The sequence below is a fragment of the Chiroxiphia lanceolata genome, chromosome 14 (assembly GCF_009829145.1).
Source record: "Chiroxiphia lanceolata isolate bChiLan1 chromosome 14, bChiLan1.pri, whole genome shotgun sequence".
NCBI lineage: Eukaryota > Metazoa > Chordata > Aves > Passeriformes > Pipridae > Chiroxiphia > Chiroxiphia lanceolata.
The window spans coordinates 1,620,744-1,640,887 of NC_045650.1; the positions used below are offsets into that span (position 1 = coordinate 1,620,744).

The window sequence follows — 20,144 nt, forward strand, 5'->3', positions numbered from 1 at the left end:
GACGAGCAGGCGGCTCTACCAATAGCAACGCGCGGTGCGCGGCGCGGGCCAATCGGTGACGGGTGGGGCGGGGCTAGGCGGGCGGGGTGCTGGCGGCGCGGGGGGCGCTGCGGCAGAACGCGGCGGCGGCGGAGCCGAGTGGGCAGAGCGGGAGTTGAGCGGTAGCTGAGCGACTCGGGCCGGTAGCAAACATGTCTCTCTCCAACAAGCTCACCCTGGACAAGGTGGATGTGAAGGGCAAGCGGGTCGTCATGAGGTGAGGCGTTGTGGGGGGAATGTGCGTCTCCCGCGGGCCGCCCTGCCCCATCCTCCACGTTGGGGCCGGGCGGGTGTCCCCAGACAGCAGCGCTGTGCCCAGGCCCAGCACGTTGCGATCTGTGGGGTTTTGGTTTCGTTTTTTTCCCTCGTCGCCTGCTGTAGAGGCTCCCCCATCCCTCAGCGATGGGCCGTGCCGGCCGGGCAGGGTGTAAATCCCGGCCCGGCTCTGCCGCCCTGGATCGCTCCGCTCGCACGTGTGTCGGCCACAGGCGGCCTGAGGGGAAATCCAGCCAGACTGCCGTGCTTTTAGGTGGGAGAACTACCCCAAAAGGACTTATTTCCGAGGTTTTTTTTCCTTACTGCAAATTCAGTAAGCATTGTAATAAAAAAGTGAAGCTGTGGCTCTGTCCAACTACCCAAATACGGCTGATAATTCAGCTTTTTGCAGCAGGAGTCGAATCACAGATTCTTGGAATGGTTGGAAGGAACCTTAAAGTTCTTCTCTTTCCATCCTCTTTGGGTTGGAAGGGACCTTAAAACTCACCCCCTGCCACGGTCAGGGACGCCTTTCACTGGACCAGATTGCTCCAAGCCCCGTCCAAGCTGACCTTGGACACTTCCAGGGATGGGGCATCATCGCAGGTATTCAGTACATCCTGCTCTAAAACCGTAAAATCGAAGTTTATAGCTTATTTACAGAGTATCGAGGCCTGAAAGCCTAATGTTGGAATTGCTGCCAAATCCAGGGAGATAAGGGCAGCAAGGGACATCGTGATACACGTTGCTCGAAATACTCTTATTAGGGGATAGTTTGTTCAAGGTCACTATGATGTGGCTACTACATGTCCGTTAACTATTTTGCGAGTAGGCAGGGATAGCAAAAGTATGATTTCTTTTACCTGTAGTTTGTCAGACAACTTGCTCTTTTTTTCTTGTCTCTGTAACCTTATTTTGAAGTAGTTCCCTAGAAATTTGATTACCAGAAACCAGCCCCTGTAGCGAGTACTGAAGAAGCTTGCTCAGGATTTCTGTGTGCTTCCTAAAGCTGGTACAACAAAAGATCTTTCTATCTCTGTAGCACCCGATTTTTATTTTCTCTCTGACTGTTTTTTTCCCTTCTCTGAGCCGTTTTACAGAGCAGCCGTGCCTTGACAGAGGATGGGTTGGGTTTGCCCCCTTGAAATCTCCAATAATTAATGCACAAATCTACCTTTACAATTCTGTGAGGGGCTATTCAAACACTGCAGGTGACCTGCCAAGCTTTGTGTTTCCTGCCTGTGTTTCATCTCCCTGAAAGGAGTCACCACGTGCTCTCAGTAGTACTAAAATCGATACCTCTTCTTTTTCTGCCCAAGTCCATCATAATTTAGGTACGCTCACACCCTGCTTAGCTTCCGGCCCATTAGGAGAAGTTGGGAATGGGGAGGGGAAAGGGTTCAGGGGAGCTCAGATTTCAATTGTCTGCAGTGGGGAAGAAGGCTGAGCTGGGTCTTTCTTTTGTAGTTCTGATGGCTCTGTAAAACAAACTGTTCTTTCATTCTCTCCTTTTAGGATAATGGCACGATAATGGTGCCTTTCTTCCCCTTTCTAGAATCAGCTCACTGTGCTCTGGGGCTGCCAGTTCAATCTCTTTCTGCTCAGCTAGTCCTGTTTTGCTGGCAGCTTTCGTCCATCTTCCCGTTTGTTTCCCGTGCTGAGTAGGCCGTCGGAGAATTCTTTCGTGCCCGTAGCTGAATTCGGTTGTTGTTCAGTGTATAGGGCGAGAGATGGACTGTGGCAGCACACTGGCTCTCCTCGCTCGGGTGCACTGTTGCAGTCCTGGGGGTTCCTTCCGGAGCTCGCAGCGATTTCTGCCTCTGTGCTTACGCAACGAGGCTTCCTGCACATGGGCACAAGGGATGCCAGTGAGACTCCTCCCTTCCATCCCTTCGGCTGGCACGACTGAGGAAGTTACCTCTAGATCGAAGTCAGGTCTTCCAGGGAGAATGTGCTGAGCCACAGCACTCAGCTGGAGAGAGATTAGAGCTGCAGAGAGCAGAAATTAAAGCTTCCTTGAACTGCCTGCTCGCCACAGTAGTCCAGCCAAGCATTTTAGAGACCTCCTTAGAGAACACAAGGTCACTTGTCATTATTCACTTTCTTTCCCATGGAAGCTCCTCGTGTGGGATCTGAGATGATGCTGTTTAAAAATAAAAGGTTCAATCTCAGTTTTATTTCCTATTCAGCATCACTGCTACTGAGGTGTATTAGGGGGTATCGGTGGCCCAGCTTTACTGAGTCATTCCAGCAGGGTTTGTTCTCTGTGTTTTGTTATCACAAGCAGAAATGGTTGATAACACACTGATTTCAAAAGGGAACTTGAGTACCAGGCAGAGTTGAACATCTTACTCTAATTTGATCTAGCCAGCACCTTTACTGACAGGTTCCCTCAGTCATTATTAAATAAATTTGTTGAATATGTAATTTTATTTCTGGTTGCTTTTTTTTCTAGGGTTGACTTCAATGTTCCAATGAAGGATCACAAAATAACCAACAATCAGAGGTGAGCCATAATTTCCATCCCAGATGGAGACCCCAGAGTCTGCTTCCTCTCTTACTTCAGCCCAGTACCTGGAACATTACAGTCATTAAACTGCCATTGCCCATCCCAGAATATTAAAGATGTCTCAGAGCAAGTCCAACAATTGTTAATTAACCCTCCTGCAACTATTAGCAAACTACACTAACTTGTTGGCTTATGTTAGAATAATTGTTGCAGTGCAGCACACAAAGACTTGGGGGTTAGAAACAGTGATACCAGATGTCTTGTCCTGCTGGTCTCCCACTTGCAGGCAGGTGCCAGTTTTGTTCACCACTGTGTGCTCACTGCCCAGTATTCCCATAATTTCTCTGTTGGTGCAGGATCACAGACTAACCCAGGAAGCCTGGTAATGTTCAAGTCTGTCCTGGCATTTCTTATGATAGCTGAGCAATCAGCAGACTTTAGATGACAAAACACATTTTACTTCTGTGTCCTGCATCACTTGGAATATAACAGTGAAACATGAAACAGGCTAGGATGGGGAATTTTGTTGATGCTTTTTTAAGGAATTGTTCTGTCCAGCTCTTTTGCTCCGTTTCTTTTATCATTTTTGAGGGACAACTCCCAGGGCTCTTGTGTAAGTGATTATAGTCTGTTTGCCTGGTAAACTGATTGAATCCTTTTTAATTTGTTCTTCTATGCCATTACAGAATCAAGGCAGCTGTTCCTACCATCAAGCACTGCTTGGACCATGGAGCCAAATCAGTGGTTCTGATGAGTCACCTGGGTCGCCCGGATGGTGTTCCCATGCCTGAAAAGTTCTCCTTGGCCCCCGTAGCTGTGGAGCTTAAGGCACTCCTGGGCAGGTAAGGTGGAGGAGCAGTCTGGTGGGCATCAGGCCCTCCCTGGCAGTGGACCTGGATGCTTTCCTTTCCAACAGGAAGAGTCACACAGTGTCTATCTTGTGTTTGCAGGGAGGTCTTATTCCTGAAGGACTGTGTTGGCCCTGAGGTGGAGAAAGCCTGTGCTAATCCTGCTGCTGGCTCTGTCATCCTGCTAGAGAACCTCCGATTCCATGTAGAAGAAGAAGGGAAAGGGAAGGATGCTTCAGGGAACAAGGTGAAACTTCAAGTCTGGCTTTCCTGTGTGCCTGCTCTGGTCTTACCACCTCCTTTGCTGCAGATTGACAAGGAACCAGCAGCCTGTCTAAAACACTGATTATGATTTTCCTCTCAGAAGGATGTCACAGATCTTTAGTTCAGCGTGTCCCACTGCTATGCAAAAGTTAAGTGGAATGCATTGAGTTTCCAAGATGAAACACTTCAAGTGAAAGGCTGTAGATGGCTCTGTGGAAGGTGGTGTAGTCTGTAAAAGAAGATAAAACTAGCAAAATAGGACTGTGCAGGAAACTGGTTGCTGCTTGTTAGACTTTATTTTTGGATGTCTAGAATGAAAACCAAGGTCTGTTGGAGATAGTTTATTATCTAGTTTATTATCACTAGGCCTATAAGAATGATGCTTCTTTCTTGGTTACATGGCTAATATTTTAATGTAATATTTAAACATTCTGCAGCACAGGCATTATCAAACCCTTCTTTAAGCCTGTCTACTCTTAGGAGCAGTCATCTAGAAGCGGGCTGCCTTGCACCTCTGACCTTTTGTTGAAGGTCAGGAAGGGTGCTTGCTCCAGACAGCTGCTTTTCTTAGCAATGCTGACCCCGTTGGCTTTACACAGGCCTTGGCTCCGTTCAGATCCAGTGTGTGGAGCGGAATGTGACACGGAGTGGTGCCCTTTATGGGCTGACACAGGACTCCTGTACCTTAGGAAAGCAGCTCAGAGAATTAGTGGGCCTGTGCAGATGGCAAGGAGAAATGAGGAAGTCAGGAATTATTCACTGGTAGAACTGCTGCAAGCCAGTATGTGGCAGGGAGAAGAGCGGGGTCAGGATTTGATTTTCTTTGGGAAGCAGTCCTTTGGTTTTGTGCATTTCTCTAATTCCCAGATGATTTAGCTGGGTGTTTGCATACAGACACACACTGCATTGAGCACAAGAGACGTGCCATTGTCAGACCTGCTTCTCATCCTGTGGAGCTCAAAGGCAGTGCTGTGGAAACAGTGATGCAGCACAAGACTCCATGTTACTGACTGGTGCTTAAGCTGTGGCTTTCCAAAGCAAATGGAGTGGTCGTGGTTCCTTCACAGGAACCTCTTGTGTTCTGCTCACAGATGGTACTGGTTTTAATGGGAGCACTTAGTCTCTGCAGAAAGCCAGGCAGTTACTGAGTGAAGGAGCAGTTGTTAGCATTGATATAGAATCTGTGTAGTCCCTTTGACTTGTGTCCTGCTCAGGCTGGGCTACAAAGGGCACCCAAAGCTGGGCTGAACCCACCTGCCATATATTGCAGTGCCTTCCTGCCATTGTTCCTGTGGTGTCATATCTGGGTGCTGGCAGGGGCCTGATATGAGATGGAGAGCTGATTAGAGCAGAAAGCACTTGGAGAGGTGATGGCTTCACTGCCAGAATGGGCTGTTCCCCAAGAGCAAGTGGCTGAAACTAGGTCTGAGCAGTCACTTGCTGTCCCAGTGAACTCTGCTATCTCTTCGGGATGGGAAGGAAAACTCTACTGCATAAACCATTCCAGAAGGATTCGGTAGGATGCTTGAGAGATGGAGAAAAAGTCTTAACAGAAATATATCTGTTGTTGCCCACTACACACTGTGCCTGTCTCTAGCTTTCCAGAGCTGGCTGCTTTCACTGGGGCATGTTATAGTGTGCAGGCTATTTATCAGACTGTTTATCAATTAATCCTCAGTGCAGTTGCTAAATCAGTCCTCCAGGAGCTCATCCTTTTACCTGTGGCACTTGGAGACTATGCTTGCTTTCTTCAGTAATCGAGCATGACTTTGTTCAGTCTGATCTCAGCATTGCCCCTTCCTGTGTTACCTGTGTGTACCACACAAAGCTGGAAATCTGTTGGAGAGAGACACTGAAAGGTTGGTAGCGCTGCAATTCATTCCTGCTCTGTTTATGGAATGGAAACTTGCAGTGGAGCAGTCTCAGGGAGTTTAATCTGGAATTTAAACCACTTAAACCTTTTCGTTACTCCTGCTGGACTGGGAAAGAGGGTCTGAAATACAGTGACCCACTGGATGAACTGATGAGTTCCTCCTGTTGACCTTTCTTTGCTTTGGGCTTATGAGTCAAGTTGCTGACTTTGACATTAGATTCAGAATCAACTCTTAAGTGTACAAACTTGTCCTTATTTCTCTTTTTAGATCAAGGCTGATGCCCCGAAAGTGGAGGCTTTCAGAGCCTCTCTTTCCAAACTGGGAGATATCTATGTCAACGATGCTTTTGGAACTGCCCACCGAGCTCACAGGTGTGTGTGTACCCATTTCCCTTCCACAGGCACAACTGCAGAACCATGGCTGCCATGGAAACACAGACAGCTTTGCCTACAAGGAGTTTTAACTTCCTTCTGGGTTTATCCCAGTACTGCTGTACTGTGTTTGTTCTTGAGTAATAGATTTACTGGAGGTATTTGTCATCGTGTATGCTCTTTCAAGTTTGCCTCTGGGAACAGGAGACAGCTGAAACAAGAGCCTAAGACTTGCAGTGACTTTTTAGACATTGAAGATATAAAAATTACTTGCTTAGGGCTTGTGTAAATAGTCCTGCAATTGAAACAAACATCTTCTCCAAAAGATTGATTTCTCCTTGATGATTATTCTCATGAAATGTGTTTAGATACGTGTACTTGCAAACTGTAGTGGTTGTCTTGGAAGATGAAATCTCTGCTCTAGCTATGCTTATTTGTCCCTCAGTGTTTTGGATCACTAGTTAATACTATGAATGTCTTGCATATCAATATGTGTGGGCAAAACCAATCTCAGAACATAAGCACATACAGCCATCTTATCAAACTAGGAAAACAAAGCCCCTGTGTGTGTTTTCATGCATGTATGTGTTTTCATACAGCTGTTCTTATTGCTGCAGCTGACTGAAGGATTGGCTTTGTAATGCTGTGATGTTTGAACTTGTACTGATAGATAATTTTCCCTTTTCTCACTTTTTACTTTTATTCTGCAGCTCCATGGTAGGTGTCAATCTGCCTCAGAAGGCTGCTGGCTTCCTGATGAAGAAAGAACTGGATTATTTTGCCAAGGCTCTAGAGAGTCCAGAGAGACCCTTCTTGGCAATCCTTGGAGGGTAAGACTCAACAACATAGTGACTGTATTTGGCTAGCTCCTCTGTAAGAAATTAAAAGTTGTTTTGTCTTGCTTCAAACAAGTGCTTTCCTTTCAAGCGTACCTACAGTTCAGATTTGTAGCTGAGTCCTGAGATCTCTGTAGGATGTGCACTAGAGAGGAGCTACCTGACTGTGTCTGTTCTGTGGACACAATCAGGGTCTGTTCATCATCTCCTGACCTCTGGCATTCCCCAGGCAGAGACAGTGCCCAGCAGCTTGTCCTGCTGCACTGGGAGAGCAGTTACAGCCACAGAATGGCCCTGGGACATGGGCAGTGACCTTCCCTCCCCAGTGCAGGGTACAGGCTGCAGGCTCAGCACTCTGTAAACTGACCCGACCTGGCATTATGCAACAGTGCCCTACTGCAGCTGGGCAGGCCCTGCTCTGCCCTGGCAGCTGCTTTGCAAAGGGACTTGAAGGTGCAAACCAAGTAACTGCTTTTGTGCAGAAATATTTTCCAGTTGAGGCCATTTTCGTCACGTCTGTGCCCAGTCTAGGGGGCAGCTCTGGGGGGGTGTATGTCATCAGGTGAATTAACTTTGCTGGACAGTCAGAGGAAGTCAGGCTCTAAAGTGCCAAATGAGGTTTATTATTTAAATAGAAAAAAAAAGGAGAATTGAATAATGCTCTGATAAGTTGATGTGTAATGCTGGCCTGCTAACTCATCAAATTCCCTTTCTGCCCATTCCCAACAACTCCTTTGTTGGTTCATTCTTTCAAAACAACCATGACATGCCACAATCACGACGTTGGCATTACCAAAGAGCAAGTTGATTAATTCAGCTTTGATCCAAAAAGTCCTTACAAGGCTTCATTCTGTCTTAGCTAAAGATTACTGGATAGTAAGTTTTATCTGAGGAGTTTTGGGCTGTGGCTACATTATTCATTCTTTTCTTTTTCTCTCTTGCCAGAGCCAAAGTTCAGGATAAGATCCAGCTGATCAGTAACATGCTGGATAAGGTCAATGAGATGATCATAGGTGGTGGAATGGCATTCACCTTCCTCAAAGTGCTCAACAACATGGAGGTAAGAAGAGAGCAATTCTGTGGTCACTTCTAGTAAAGAACATGATCTGAGTGCCCCTGTATGTCCTGATGTGGGGCACTGGCTGTCTCGGCTCTGTGGAAGAGTAGGAAGCACTGAGAAGTTACTTGAAAATCCCTTTGCAAAACTCAGATTACTGCCCATGTCTTACTAGATCCTTTAAGAAAATAGGCTTTCCAGAATTGCTGAGCAGTTGGGCTTGGCTGCTGCTGTTCTCTTCTGTAACGACCAGGAACTAAACAAACGTTTTTCTCTTTTCCCAAATAATTTCTCTAGATTGGCAACTCTCTGTTTGATGAAGAGGGGTCAAAAATTGTCAAGGACCTGATGGCCAAGGCAGAGAAGAACGGTGTGAAGATTACTCTGCCTGTTGACTTCATCACTGCTGACAAATTTGATGAGAATGCACAGACTGGGGAAGCCACAGTGGCTTCAGGCATCCCTGCTGGCTGGATGGTAGGTTTGAATAGGCAAGGGACCGAAAGGAGGCACTGCAAGGCAGCAGTGGGGTGGGCAGGACGCCTCCTAAAGCAGTAGGAGGAGTAATTGTGATCCGGGGCAAATGTTTCTGAGGGCGCTCGAGCTGTGTAGAGTTGGTTGGTTTAGTGAAATTGAAGCCCTGTTGTTTGTCCTGAATTTCTAAGTCTAAAGTAGCTTTTGTGAGATTTGGATTAAAACAGCAAAATTCCTCTACAACTTTCAGATCTGATTGCAGTAGAAATCCTTTTATTTGGAATCCCTTTTATTAGGAATTTAGGTAGAGTTGGCAAAGGTTTCTAACTAAGGCTTCAAGCATTGGTTTAAAATTCACTTACTGGTATTAGGAAGATAAATACCACACCAGACTCTACTCTCCTGCAGCAACTGCAGGCAAATCTGTCAGTGCATACAGAGAAACTCTTGCTTCAGATCCAGGATGAGGGGATCCTGGCTGGACATGGGTCATGTGAGGTGAGGGTTGGCAGTGACCGTATCTGTGGCTTCTCTCCCTTCCTTAGGGCCTGGACTGCGGCCCTGAAAGTGTGAAGAAGTTTGTTGAAGTTGTGGGAAGGGCCAAGCAAATCGTGTGGAATGGTCCAGTTGGGGTCTTTGAGTGGGACAAGTTTTCCAAAGGAACCAAAGCCCTGATGGACAAAGTTGTAGAAGTAACTGGAAAAGGCTGCATCACCATTATTGGTTAGTAGTTGTGTTTGTTCTTGTTTTTCTAAACTCCCCAAGGAAGCTTCTGCTTGCCAGCATCATGTTAAAAATACTTGTCAAATTTTTTTTCCCTTCTTCATGTTTTCATCTGTTCTTCAGCTTGGAGATGGGACTTTAAAAAACTGCTGCATGTCCTAATGCTGAGTGTTTGGGAGCAACACCAGCTTGTAGCAAGGCTGTGGACCTTCAGGTGAATCAAATCTGAATTTCTTGTGTGTCTCATTGATTCTGTTTGTGCTACAGGTGGTGGAGATACAGCTACTTGCTGTGCTAAGTGGAACACTGAGGATAAAGTCAGCCATGTCAGCACAGGAGGTGGTGCCAGCCTGGAGCTGCTAGAGGGTAACTGCTCTTTTATCTTCACTATGAGTAAATCCAAAGTTCTGGGTGCTCTATTATGTGTTGGTAGTCAAGAAAGCACAACAACAGAGTGAATGTCTTCTCTGTCCAACCATGTGGAGTTTGGACATAGCTTTGGAGCAATGAGCTCCTCCTGCTGCTCTTTTGTAGTCCTCATAGAGGAAGGAAAATGGAGTATTCCTGTAAACAGCCAAGTCTGCCTCTCCCAGAAAACAAAAATGCTGGAATAGAAAACCAAACTGAGAGTGGGCTTTTGTAGGTGATTCCCCAGGACATGCTAAGCAGCCTGTTAAAATGCCTGGTTTCTGTTAAGGAAATCTCATCAGAGTAGTCTGGAATTCTTGAGAGGTCTTTTCAGCCCTTCGTATGGAATTCCCTGGTTTTGGGGAGCCCTCTAGTGCCCAGTGACAGCCCTGCACGAGGGTACTTGGAATTCAGAGTGGTGAGGGTTGGCAGCATTCTTCTAACGAGTTACGGGAGTTTTCCTTTCCTCTGCTAATTAGCTGTTTCCCAGTTTGTGTAAATCACCTAATGCTGTTAGCTTCTCTGGAGAGGAGAAACTGCAATAAACTGCCTTGCAGCTGCTATTTCCAGCAGTTAGATGGGAGACAGAGCTTTTGTTTCTGTTGCCTAGGGAGTGATGGGAAAGGGAAGGAATGCGGATGGCTCGAAGGAAACACTGTGTATTCAAAAGGACAAACTTGGCTAAGTTTTGGCCCAAAATGTGGGTTTGTGTGTGTGATCTTTTAAATGTAACGGAAGTCTGGCTAATTAGAAAGCTTCTGAAGATTAAAAAGGGAAAAAAAAAAATCCCTGAAACCCCAGCAAGCCATGAGTTGTTAACAATGTTAAAATTCAGTCCTGTTGCACAGCTTGAGCATTAGAAGGTCAGTTTTCTGAAAAAAGGCAAAACCAGGGTGATGTCTCTTCATTATTAAAGTAGGACAAAAAGCTAAAAATGCTTTAGAAAACATTGCACTTGAATAATCTGGGCCCTCATACTCAAAGATGAGCATATTCCTTGCTTCCTTCACTTGGATTGAGACACGTAAATGTCTTGATCTGGGTGTTTCAGTCTCAGTAAAAGACTTTAGACTTGTAGGAGGCTTTTTTTCCTTAATTCTTAACATTTCCACTACACACTCCAAAATTCTAATTTAAATGCCACTAGGGATGGAAGAAAACATGCAGCAACTCCTTAAATCCAGTAAAAAATCCTTTTGCCATCAAATGTAGTGGAAAAAGATGCTGAGTGTTTGGATGTGACTTTAGCAGAGACTTGGATAGAAATGTACCCTTACTGTTAGTTGAGAACTGATGGCAGGGTGTGTTGGGAATCTCTGCTGACATCCAGGGGCAGCTCTGGGACTGTGGGGGGCTGCAGGAGGACTTGCTGTGTGCAGCAGTGTCCATGTAACCACAGTGGTCCTCAGGAGCATGTGTGGAGCCAAGCTCCTCCACTCTCAGCCTGTGAATTCTGATTTACTTCTGTTTTTAATATGTATAACTGTTGCAGTTGCAAGCTGTAAAGGAAAGCTTAATTGTTTGAGCACAGAGGGGTTCTTAACTTTGTTGGTGTGTTTTAACTGCTCACAGGGAAGGTTCTTCCTGGTGTGGATGCCTTGAGCAACGTGTAGAGAGCAGAGCCCCACATCCCGTCCTGTGCACAGCCCCTGAGATCCAACACTTCAGCTTCTGTATTCCAGCTCTGCCAGAGGCACATCCCAGAATGTAAACGGGACAGGCTTGGAGGAGGAGAGAGCAGAGATTTTCCAACTGCAGTTTACATGATGTGGGTTTGTCCACTGTTACCCCACTTAAATTAATGTAGTGAGTTGAAACTGTTGTTGTGAATTTAGAGTGTATATATTTATATTTTGCCTTTTCAAAGAGATTAATCCCTGTTAGACATATATCTCAGAAAGGAGTGCACTGTTCAGCTTCCATCTTAGAGGCATTTTCATCACTTGACACGGTTCTGAAATAAGAGGGGACTCCAGTTTTTTGGAGGCTGGTTGTAATAGCTGCTGAATAAACATATTTAAAGTGCTCCCAGTTTGTATGTTGTCCTTATTTCAGATTTTACAATTAAAATTTCTTCTTCCTAGCATTGGGAATCAGAGCTAATTTTCCTACTTGAACTACTTATATTTCTAAATCTCCTTTTTATGTTTGTCCACTGGATCTATAAGCACCCAGTCATCATCAAAGGGGACTTGGTTGGTAGGGAAGTAAATTGTTACAGATGTGCTGTTACGTTAAAACTTCCATACATCCAGTAATAAAGTAAGATGACAATTTGAAGTGTAAGTCAAGTAAAAAAAAAAACAAACAACAAGTTTAAGTGTTTCTCACTTAGAGAACTTGCCTAATAGTGGGCAACTAATGTATTTCATGTCAATATAGGGGAAATTTTGAAAACAGGCAGGTAAAAATGAAGTTACAGGCAAACAAATGCAATGAGCCTTTGCTCAAGTTTGTGGTCCTAAAAGCACTAAAAGTAGCATAGTTAAACTGCACAGTTGGACAGCGAGGTTTGAGTGTGGCTTAAAGCACACGCAGAGCCACAGGGACTGTCAGTGGAGGCCCACCAACATGGGTCCTGTGCTGGATTCCCATATTGGCTGTCATGTGTTGGCTCCTGTGCTTGCTGCAGGACCCAAATGTGAGCACAGGGTGGCTCTAAACCAAACTTGAGCCTTCTCCAGCCTCAGCCTGGCCTTGGGTTTGGACAATGTCAGCAGGCACAGCCCTGCTCCCAAGAGCTGTGAGGAGATGCAGTGCTCCAGCTGAACTGGTGTGTCTTCCTGCTGGATCCAAGAAGAGTGGTGTGGAAGCAGTGACAGATAGCCTGTTTTGATTCCTAGTGAATCCCCTTCAGTGGTGGTGTTTCTTCCCATGAGATTTTGCACAATATAAAGCAGCCAGGATGAACCATGGAGGGAATGTGAGGCCACAACACAGACTGTGCTTTTAAGTTAATTTCTATGAATGTACCTGATTCTACCAAAACAAAATGAAAGCACACATTTCAACAGACACAACCTCTTGGCCAGATTTTACTTGATCATGGTGGGATGCAAATTAAAGCCCAGTAGTGGTGAAACAAGTATGAAATACATAATTGTTACATTTTACAGCTGAAAGTGACTATTGCAAAGAAACTAGAAATAATGCAAATGACTACAGCGCCGTGGTTTCCTCCTCCTCCCATCCTTTGTGACTCTTCCAAACATTGTCTGATTGTGCATGAATGATTCAGGTTTTTCCTGGGAGGGCTTGCTTGCTGTACTCGTGTTCCCCAGGCGAGAGTGCAGACCCCTGACAGCTGCAGGAACGAGGCAAAGAAAGGAGGGAGCTTGTCAGCCACAAAAAGACTGGATTTTGGAAATCAAGTACTACAAAAACAAACATTCCACCATGTTTTTTAATACATTCTCCTTGTCTTGCTTTTGCAAACAAGGCCTTGTGACAGCACAGCCCATTTTTGTGTCACTCTTATGCCCCCATGCTGCTGGATTCCCATGGAGCAGTAACAGCCTTTCCCTCCATCCCTCCCTTCTGGATGTTTACGGTGGAAGCTGGTGTATGGCCACTAACTCTGCTGGGTTTTTCCTCTCTTCATCTAAAGTAACAAAACAAAGCTGTCTTTAATCAAAAACAGCAAGGAGTAATAATGTTCTGTGAGTGCAGATGTCTGTGCTTAAAAGCATTTTTCCACCTGACTTCGGAGGCTTCATACTCACATCTCTAAAATGTCCTTTTATTTCCACATGGCTTGTTTTATGCATTGTTCTGTGTGCTTAACACAGTAAACCTTGCATGGCCAGAGAGATACTTTATGGGTTGTAAATAAAAATGGATGAAACACTTTAACATGAGATCGCAAGAGCTGTACACTTGACGACCAGCTGCTGATTACTTGAGTGACAGGGTTTCCAGATTTTTTTAAGTTTTACCTATTAATACTTTTTAGCACCTGACTATTGCCAGGTGCTAAAATGTTCTTAAGGCATCTAGAAATTTCTTATTAAATTTTATATCCTCTGGAGTCGTACTGGTCTTCCTAAATTATTTTGACATGGCAACCTTTCTAGACATGAATCTTTGACAGTCTGGCTTTTACATTTTTATTGCTTTTGTTGAGAATCTTTCTGGGGCAAGGAATGGTGCTAGTTAGAAATACTATAGAAGAAACATTAAAAGCAGGTGGCCAAGAAGGCCAATGGCATCCTGGCCTCTCAGGAATAGTGTGGTCAGCAGGACCAGAGAAGTGATTGTCCCTCTGTACTTGGCAATGGTGAGTCTGCACCTTGAATCCTGGGGGCAGTTCTGGGCCCCTCAATTCAGGAATGACATTGAGGGGCTGGAGCGTGTCCAGGGAAGGGAACGGAGCTGGGGAAGGGGCTGGAGCAGCAGGAGCGGCTGAGGGAGCTGGGGGGGCTCAGCCTGGAGCAAAGGAGGCTCAGGGGGGACCTTCTGGCTCTGCAACTCCCTGACAGGAGGGGGGAGCCGGGGGAGTCGGGCTCTGCTCCCAGGGAACAAGGGACAGGAGGAGAGGGAATGGCCTCAAGCTGTGCCAGGGGAAGGCCAGGTTGGACATCAGGAGGAATTTCCTCATGTAAAGAGTGCTTAAACATTGGCAGGGGCTGCCCAGGGAGGTGGTGGAGTCCCCGTCCCTGGAGGTGTCCAAGGAAGGAGTGGCCGTGGCACTCAGTGCTCTGGGCTGGGTAAGAAGGTGGGGATCGGGCACAGGTTGGACTCGATGACCTCAGAGGTCTTTTCCACCCTAATCGATTCTGGGATTCCTCCTCGCTCAAGCCGTGGTTGCCCGAGGCGGCGGCTCCCCCGAGCCAAGGCCGCTCTGACCCGGGCGGGCAGAACTACAGCTCCCGGCCGCCACCGCAGCGCGGCCGGCGGGGGATGCCGGGTGCCGTAGTTGCAGCCGCCTGGTGAAAGTTAATCACTGAATGTGGGGTGGGCACTTCCCAGAGCTCCCCGGTGTCCCTCATTGCCATGCCGGCTTTGTCAGCCCGGAGGGGAGCGGCGCAGGATGGATGAGCGGGCGGCCGCCGGGGCAGGCGCCCGCGGGGTAAGAGCGGAGCGGAGGCTGCGGCCGCCGGGCGAGGCCGCTCCGAGGGGGCTGAAGGCCGGCGCCGTCCCCTCCTCGCACCGCCCGGACGGTCCCCCCGAGGCGGGGAGGGGAGCTGCCCTGACGGAGATGTCCTCCTCCCAGGGCGGCTGTGGGGCGGTTCTGTGGGTCATCCCGCAGCCCCCGGGACCACGGACACCGCTCGGGGGTCGCCGCGGGCACCCCCGGTGTCTGGGGAGAGTCTGGTCGCGGGGAAGCGGCGCTGAGGGGCTGTGGCGGCTGTTGGGCGTGTGTGGCAGTGGGGATGGCGGGGCCGGTGCGAAGGGGACGCAGAGCCATCCTGCCCCTTCCCAGGTCCATTTTCAAGTCCGGACAGTGCAGGCGCTGTTTTGTTACCCACAGCCCGGGGCCTCTGCCCCAGCGGCGGGAGATGGCCCCTGCTCTGCCCTCCTCTTCCCGCGCTCGTCCCGGTCCCACAGGAGCTCATTCGCACCTGACCCAACTCCAAATTAACAGGAACGTCTCCAAATCCTCCTGCTTTGATCTCTGAGAGAACAGAATGCCAGTCCGAGGGTGATAATCCCCGAAGAGTTAAAGGCTTTGCCTTGTGGAGAGCGGGATCCTACCCCAGCCCCCTCGAGGCTCTGGCTCTGGCCGTCCCTGCCGCTCCCTCTGCCCTCAGGCCTTTCCTTAGACTGAGTCGGGTAGGGCCATGAATATTCACCGTGGTATTTGCTGCAAGGTCTAAGCAGCTCAAATCCCCTCTGCCTCAATTCCAGGATACTTTTTGGGGAAGGTGAGTGCTTGGAAGGCCAAATCTTTGATGTGGAGGAGCCGTGGTGGACCCAGGGACTTGTGTGATCCCAGACACTCATTGCTTTTCTTGGTGCTGTAACCAGCCAGAGTCCCACCAATGTCCAGCACGTGGTGGGACAGCCCAGCACTTTCGTATTTTAGGCTCCTGGCGGGCTGTTTGGACTTCTCACAACATCCAGGCCCAGACTCTGGTCCTTGGCATTCCCACCTGCATTCTCCCATCATGAGATGCATCAAGAAGATCCCCACTCAATTTTCAGGTTAAAATTTTCAGTGTTGCCTCTGATAAATGATCCTCAATTCAGCTCTAGTGCAGTATAAAATAGCAAATTCCGCTTTAGTTTTTAGTTTTCATTTTTACTCCACTTTTTAATGATAATTTTTCATTAAACATGAAAATTTTTCATTAAACATGAAAAATTAGGTTACAAGGCATGGCCTTGTAACCTAATCTCCCTGATCAGAAGAGTATCCCATTATCCCACAAATCTTCCCTTTCCTGACTTTTCTGCCCCAGCAACAGGTACTTCCAAGTGCAGGACCAAGTGCAGGGTGTTTCAGTGACCAAAGCAGTCTGGAGACTGTTCTGTTGTTCCCTTATCTTGTCATTTGAATACAGGTCTTGTGTCCAGCCTGAGCTGAGCAGGGTAGGGCATAGAACTGATTGGATTTTTTAGCAGAAATAGGGTTTGGAAATTAGAAGCATTGCTCATACCAGAGTCCAAGAGATATAAAGAAGATTGTAGCCTGGATCCAGTTCATCCATGACCTAAATAGAGTTCTGACCCTGAAACTTGCTCTGAATGCCTTGTCAGATTTCATCAAAGTTAGACATGAACTTTCCTGTTTGGGAATTTAGGCTCTAGATTGCTAAACTGGGACTGTGTATCCCGACACCTGTGTATGGGGAGCTGGCTATCTCAGGGCTGCTCTTTATCTGTATAATTCAGCAGCAGGGCTACGTGGATGAAATCTTGTTCTCATTCCAAATACCTCCTGTCACATCTTAGTTATTCTGTGGGAATGTTTTTGCTCCGATTTGTGGTTACACAGTGTTCAGTGATGACCTAATTGCAACGTTCTCATTAGGCAGAGAAATTTCTGAGCCGGGCTTTACATTTCACCTTCTCAGAAAGTAAATCATTCCTCTGTTACACCATCTGCATCAGTACTTTGCTTTAGCCCAGTGTTTTATGAGGGACAGCGAGACTGTGAAGGCGCTTTGAAGTGTGTGTATCTACAACACTTCTCCCACTGTACCATTGCAATGTCTGACAGCTCACAGCAGGCACATCTTGTTGATGAAAATTCCTGCATCTGATGACCTGTAGCAGCTTTCTTACCACTAAAGAACTGCACCTGTGTTAGTCTGGTGGTGTGTAATTTCCTTGAAAGTTGGTGATATAAGAACAGTTACAAATCAAGCTGGAAAAGCCCAGACTGCTGTTCTGCCTGACCCTGATGGGGCTTAATCTTTGCCAGGGAATGCTGGTGTAATTTTCAAATGTAGCTCAAAGGAAGGCTGATTGCAAGTTACTTTAAAATGAGTCCCTAAGTCCCCTAGGTCTTGTAGAGACCTATATCTTGATATATCTGCGCTGTAATTTCTTCATTTGTATTGTGTTAAGTGTAATTCCTTCTCATATGCTGGAAGCTTTGAGCAGTGGGGCATGACTGGAGCTTTGAGTAACGATGGTGGTACTGGAAATGTGCTACAGATGAGAGGAGAGAATCTGCAGAAATAAGGGAATCTGCAGAAATAAGGGAATGCAGACATTTTGAGAAGCAGAAAGAGGGAGGGTTGGAACAGAAGAAAGTAGAGAGGGACAAAGGAAAGAAAAATCTAAAAGAAAAATCAGGAATAAAACTAAACCACCACCGTTGTAGGTGACGATCTGTGTGGGTGAGGCCTTGCAGTTGAACCAAGTTTCCCTAAGAACATTATATGTGACTTATGGGAGGGAGGAGGAGGGTAGAGGGCTCCTGGAGAAGTGCATATCCACACAATGAAGCCTTTGGTTTCTTCCCTTGCATATTTGTGGAGTGCTTGTGTTTTTCTCTTACCCCAGGAGACATTCCCATTTCCTTTGATTTTCCAGTGTTTGGAAGGTGGAAGGAGATGAAGCACTGTTGGGTTCCCTTATTAACTTAATCTGTGGAAAGCCCCACATAAATCAGTGGCTTTCCTGTAGAAGGAGGTGTTTGTATGGTGAAGTCAAACAGAAGGTGGAGGGAGAGTTTGACACTGTCCCAGTCCTGTGCCTGTGACTCTTAGCCGTGCATTGCTTTGAAGTCTGAAGCTTAGGAGTCTGTGCATTAATGATCAAGGGACAGAGCTGAATACAGAATTCCTATGGTACTAAGGTAAAGGTGTGGGTAGAAATGTGGGAAGAGAATATTTAGGAGCAGTCTGGCATGTATAGTTAATAACATTAAAAAAGTAATCATGTTAATTTCCTGTAGTTACTCAGGTTCTCAAGGCTTTGAGCATCTTCTCATCCTTGTAGATCACTGATCTCTTGCTGGGTGCTGTTATGTCCACAATATTAACTTCCTTGAAAAGTAGAAAACTTCAGGTTTTAAAGCTTTTGTCCTTTTCTGTGACAGGAAACTTGCTGCGATCCCTTAGGCAGGAATGTCTGTTCCTGCTGCAGTGTTTTGGAGCTGTGTTTGGCATTTGGCTGTCACTCTGTCCTACTCTGCCAAGTGTCGGTGAGCCCTGAATGCTTAAAAAGTTTCTTGGGACTCTCAGCAGATGTGAAGCTCTTCTAAATTTGAGATTTGTCAGGAGCAGAATGCATTACAACAATTATTCCTGACTTTGACTTATAACTATGTTAAAACTCACTTTTTTTACCAGTGTGTGTATTCCTTTTAAGGCTCTAAGCTGTTTCTGCAGTTTCTCTCTCTCTGTTCTTCCCACTTTTTACTTCATAAAGAAAAATGGTTGAAAGTGCTGTGTATCTTGCTGCACTGAATATACAAATATCTACTGACTGAAACAGTGAAATAGGCCCTGGGTTTCAATTTCTGACCCCCTATTTGAACTTCCAGAACTTCACCTTAATCACTGCAGTTTCTGGATTGAGCTCTACACCAGTTCCCCTCTGAGCCCCAGGATTAGCAAAATTCAGATTTTTCTGAAGAAGCAAAGGTCAGATTTTCAAAATTTGGCTTATATGTGGGGGCATAGTGAAGCAGATCCTAAGGTGATATTTATGTCCTACCAGACATGAAGCTGCTTTCAGAATCCTGGCCTGGGCATCAGGGGATTCATAGTCTTGCTCCAGATGTCTCCCATGTGATGGAGGGGTACAGGCCCACCACGGGGCTTTGGGAGCTCTTGCTCCCACACCATTTAATGCAGCTGTGGCTGCACCCTCTGCCTGCTCAGAGGGCCAACTCTGTCCCTTTAGGTGGAAAAACCAGAGACCTCAGGAATGACCTGGGTATGACTGGGACCCCTTTTTCCCAAAGCATCTCTTCAGCATCCCAAGTACTTGAAGCCATCCTCGTTAACAAGCTCCTGAGTGCCCTGCAGGTACTGAAAGGTCCTTGTGATGGCAGGTCCAGCCCGGCCCTGCAGAGCTGAGCCCTGGCTTTGCTGTGACTCAGGTTGATAGGACTGCATTCTCAACTCTCGTGTATTGTTTTTTGGTAAACATGGGATTTCTTTATGTCTTTACTACCATAGTGTAAATGAATATTTGGGGAGCTGGCTGAGGTCTTTAGATCAGTTTTGTCAGGTAAAGCTCTGATGCAAATCCCACTGTAGTCCAGCAGAAAAGCCCCATCTTTGACATTGCTTTCCCCTCCTGCCCCCGGGGATTTTAAAGACAATTCTTTTAAGCCGTTCAGTGTGTACTGAGCTTTAGTTCATCAGCTAAGAAGGAGTATGATGTCTTTCCATGAGTACATTTGAAACTAAAGAACAAAAAACTACCTTGAAAAATGGCCTTTGGGAAGCAGATGGCAAAAGCCAAGAAACTCAAGCCCTTTGCTAATGAATACTCTGTCCTTAACATTGTCTCTTTTGTTTCCCACACTTCCACGAGCTGCACACGGATTCAATTTGCCAGTTTTTACCCTGATCTCAGCAGTTTGGGAACTGGGACACCTGTCAGCTGGGTACTTGGCCTCGGGTTTATTTTGTTGCTGCTGGTCTGTTTGTCCCTGTGCAGGCTCAGGTGTGGTAAGGTAATCCAGGAGAGGTGTGGACAAGGCTTGGGTGCATCCTGGGGAGAGGAAATCAAAGCCTTTCCAGCTTCCTGGCAAAGGGTGGAACAGAGACAGGTTTGGGAGCAGGTTTGCTTTGATTAAAGCAGCAGCATTTCCACTGTGACTCCTGTCGGGGAAGATGTTGGAACTGTACTAGGACTTAATTTTAAGGAGAGCTGTTTTTCTTGGCATGACTCTAAAATTGATGGAAAGTCAGGGTGGAGCCAAAGGATTTGGCATCATAAGAATTTCTCACACCAGCTTGTCTTTGTGCTACAGCACCACAGAAGTGCTTTCTGCTGAGAGAAGCATGTACATCAGATGTTTATTTGTGACAGTGAAATTTATTCCAGTGAGTGATGATTGCCCATAGTAAGTGCAGTT

At 46.6% G+C, this 20,144-nt stretch overlaps 2 protein-coding genes across 2 annotated transcripts in view; both read left to right on the forward strand.

Annotated features, from left to right (window-relative positions):
- Nucleotides 1-69: 69 nt before the first annotated feature.
- Nucleotides 70-11,686, forward strand: PGK1 (phosphoglycerate kinase 1). The gene is made up of 11 exons (XM_032702265.1): nt 70-256; nt 2,750-2,800; nt 3,490-3,645; nt 3,754-3,898; nt 6,057-6,160; nt 6,871-6,990; nt 7,942-8,056; nt 8,351-8,530; nt 9,073-9,250; nt 9,518-9,616; nt 11,231-11,686. The coding sequence occupies exons 1-11, from the start codon at nt 192-194 to the stop codon at nt 11,269-11,271; spliced, it is 1,254 nt and encodes a 417-aa protein (XP_032558156.1). The 5' UTR covers nt 70-191; the 3' UTR covers nt 11,272-11,686.
- Nucleotides 11,687-14,551: 2,865 nt separating this feature from the next.
- AMOT (angiomotin) overlaps nt 14,552-20,144 on the forward strand; it is a 62,616-nt gene continuing 57,023 nt past the window's right edge. The window contains 1 exon segment of the mRNA XM_032702272.1: nt 14,552-14,726. The gene's annotated coding sequence lies outside the window, so the exon portion shown is untranslated.

Excerpts from the sequence above, each read along its gene's own strand:
- PGK1 (XM_032702265.1), top strand. The coding sequence starts at position 192 with ATGTCTCTCTCCAACAAGCTCACCCTGGACAAGGTGGATGTGAAGGGC. Across the intron at positions 3,899-6,056 it reads AGGATGCTTCAGGGAACAAG|ATCAAGGCTGATGCCCCGAA; the intron begins GTGAAACTTCAA and ends TTCTCTTTTTAG. Across the intron at positions 9,251-9,517 it reads AGGCTGCATCACCATTATTG|GTGGTGGAGATACAGCTACT; the intron begins GTTAGTAGTTGT and ends TTTGTGCTACAG.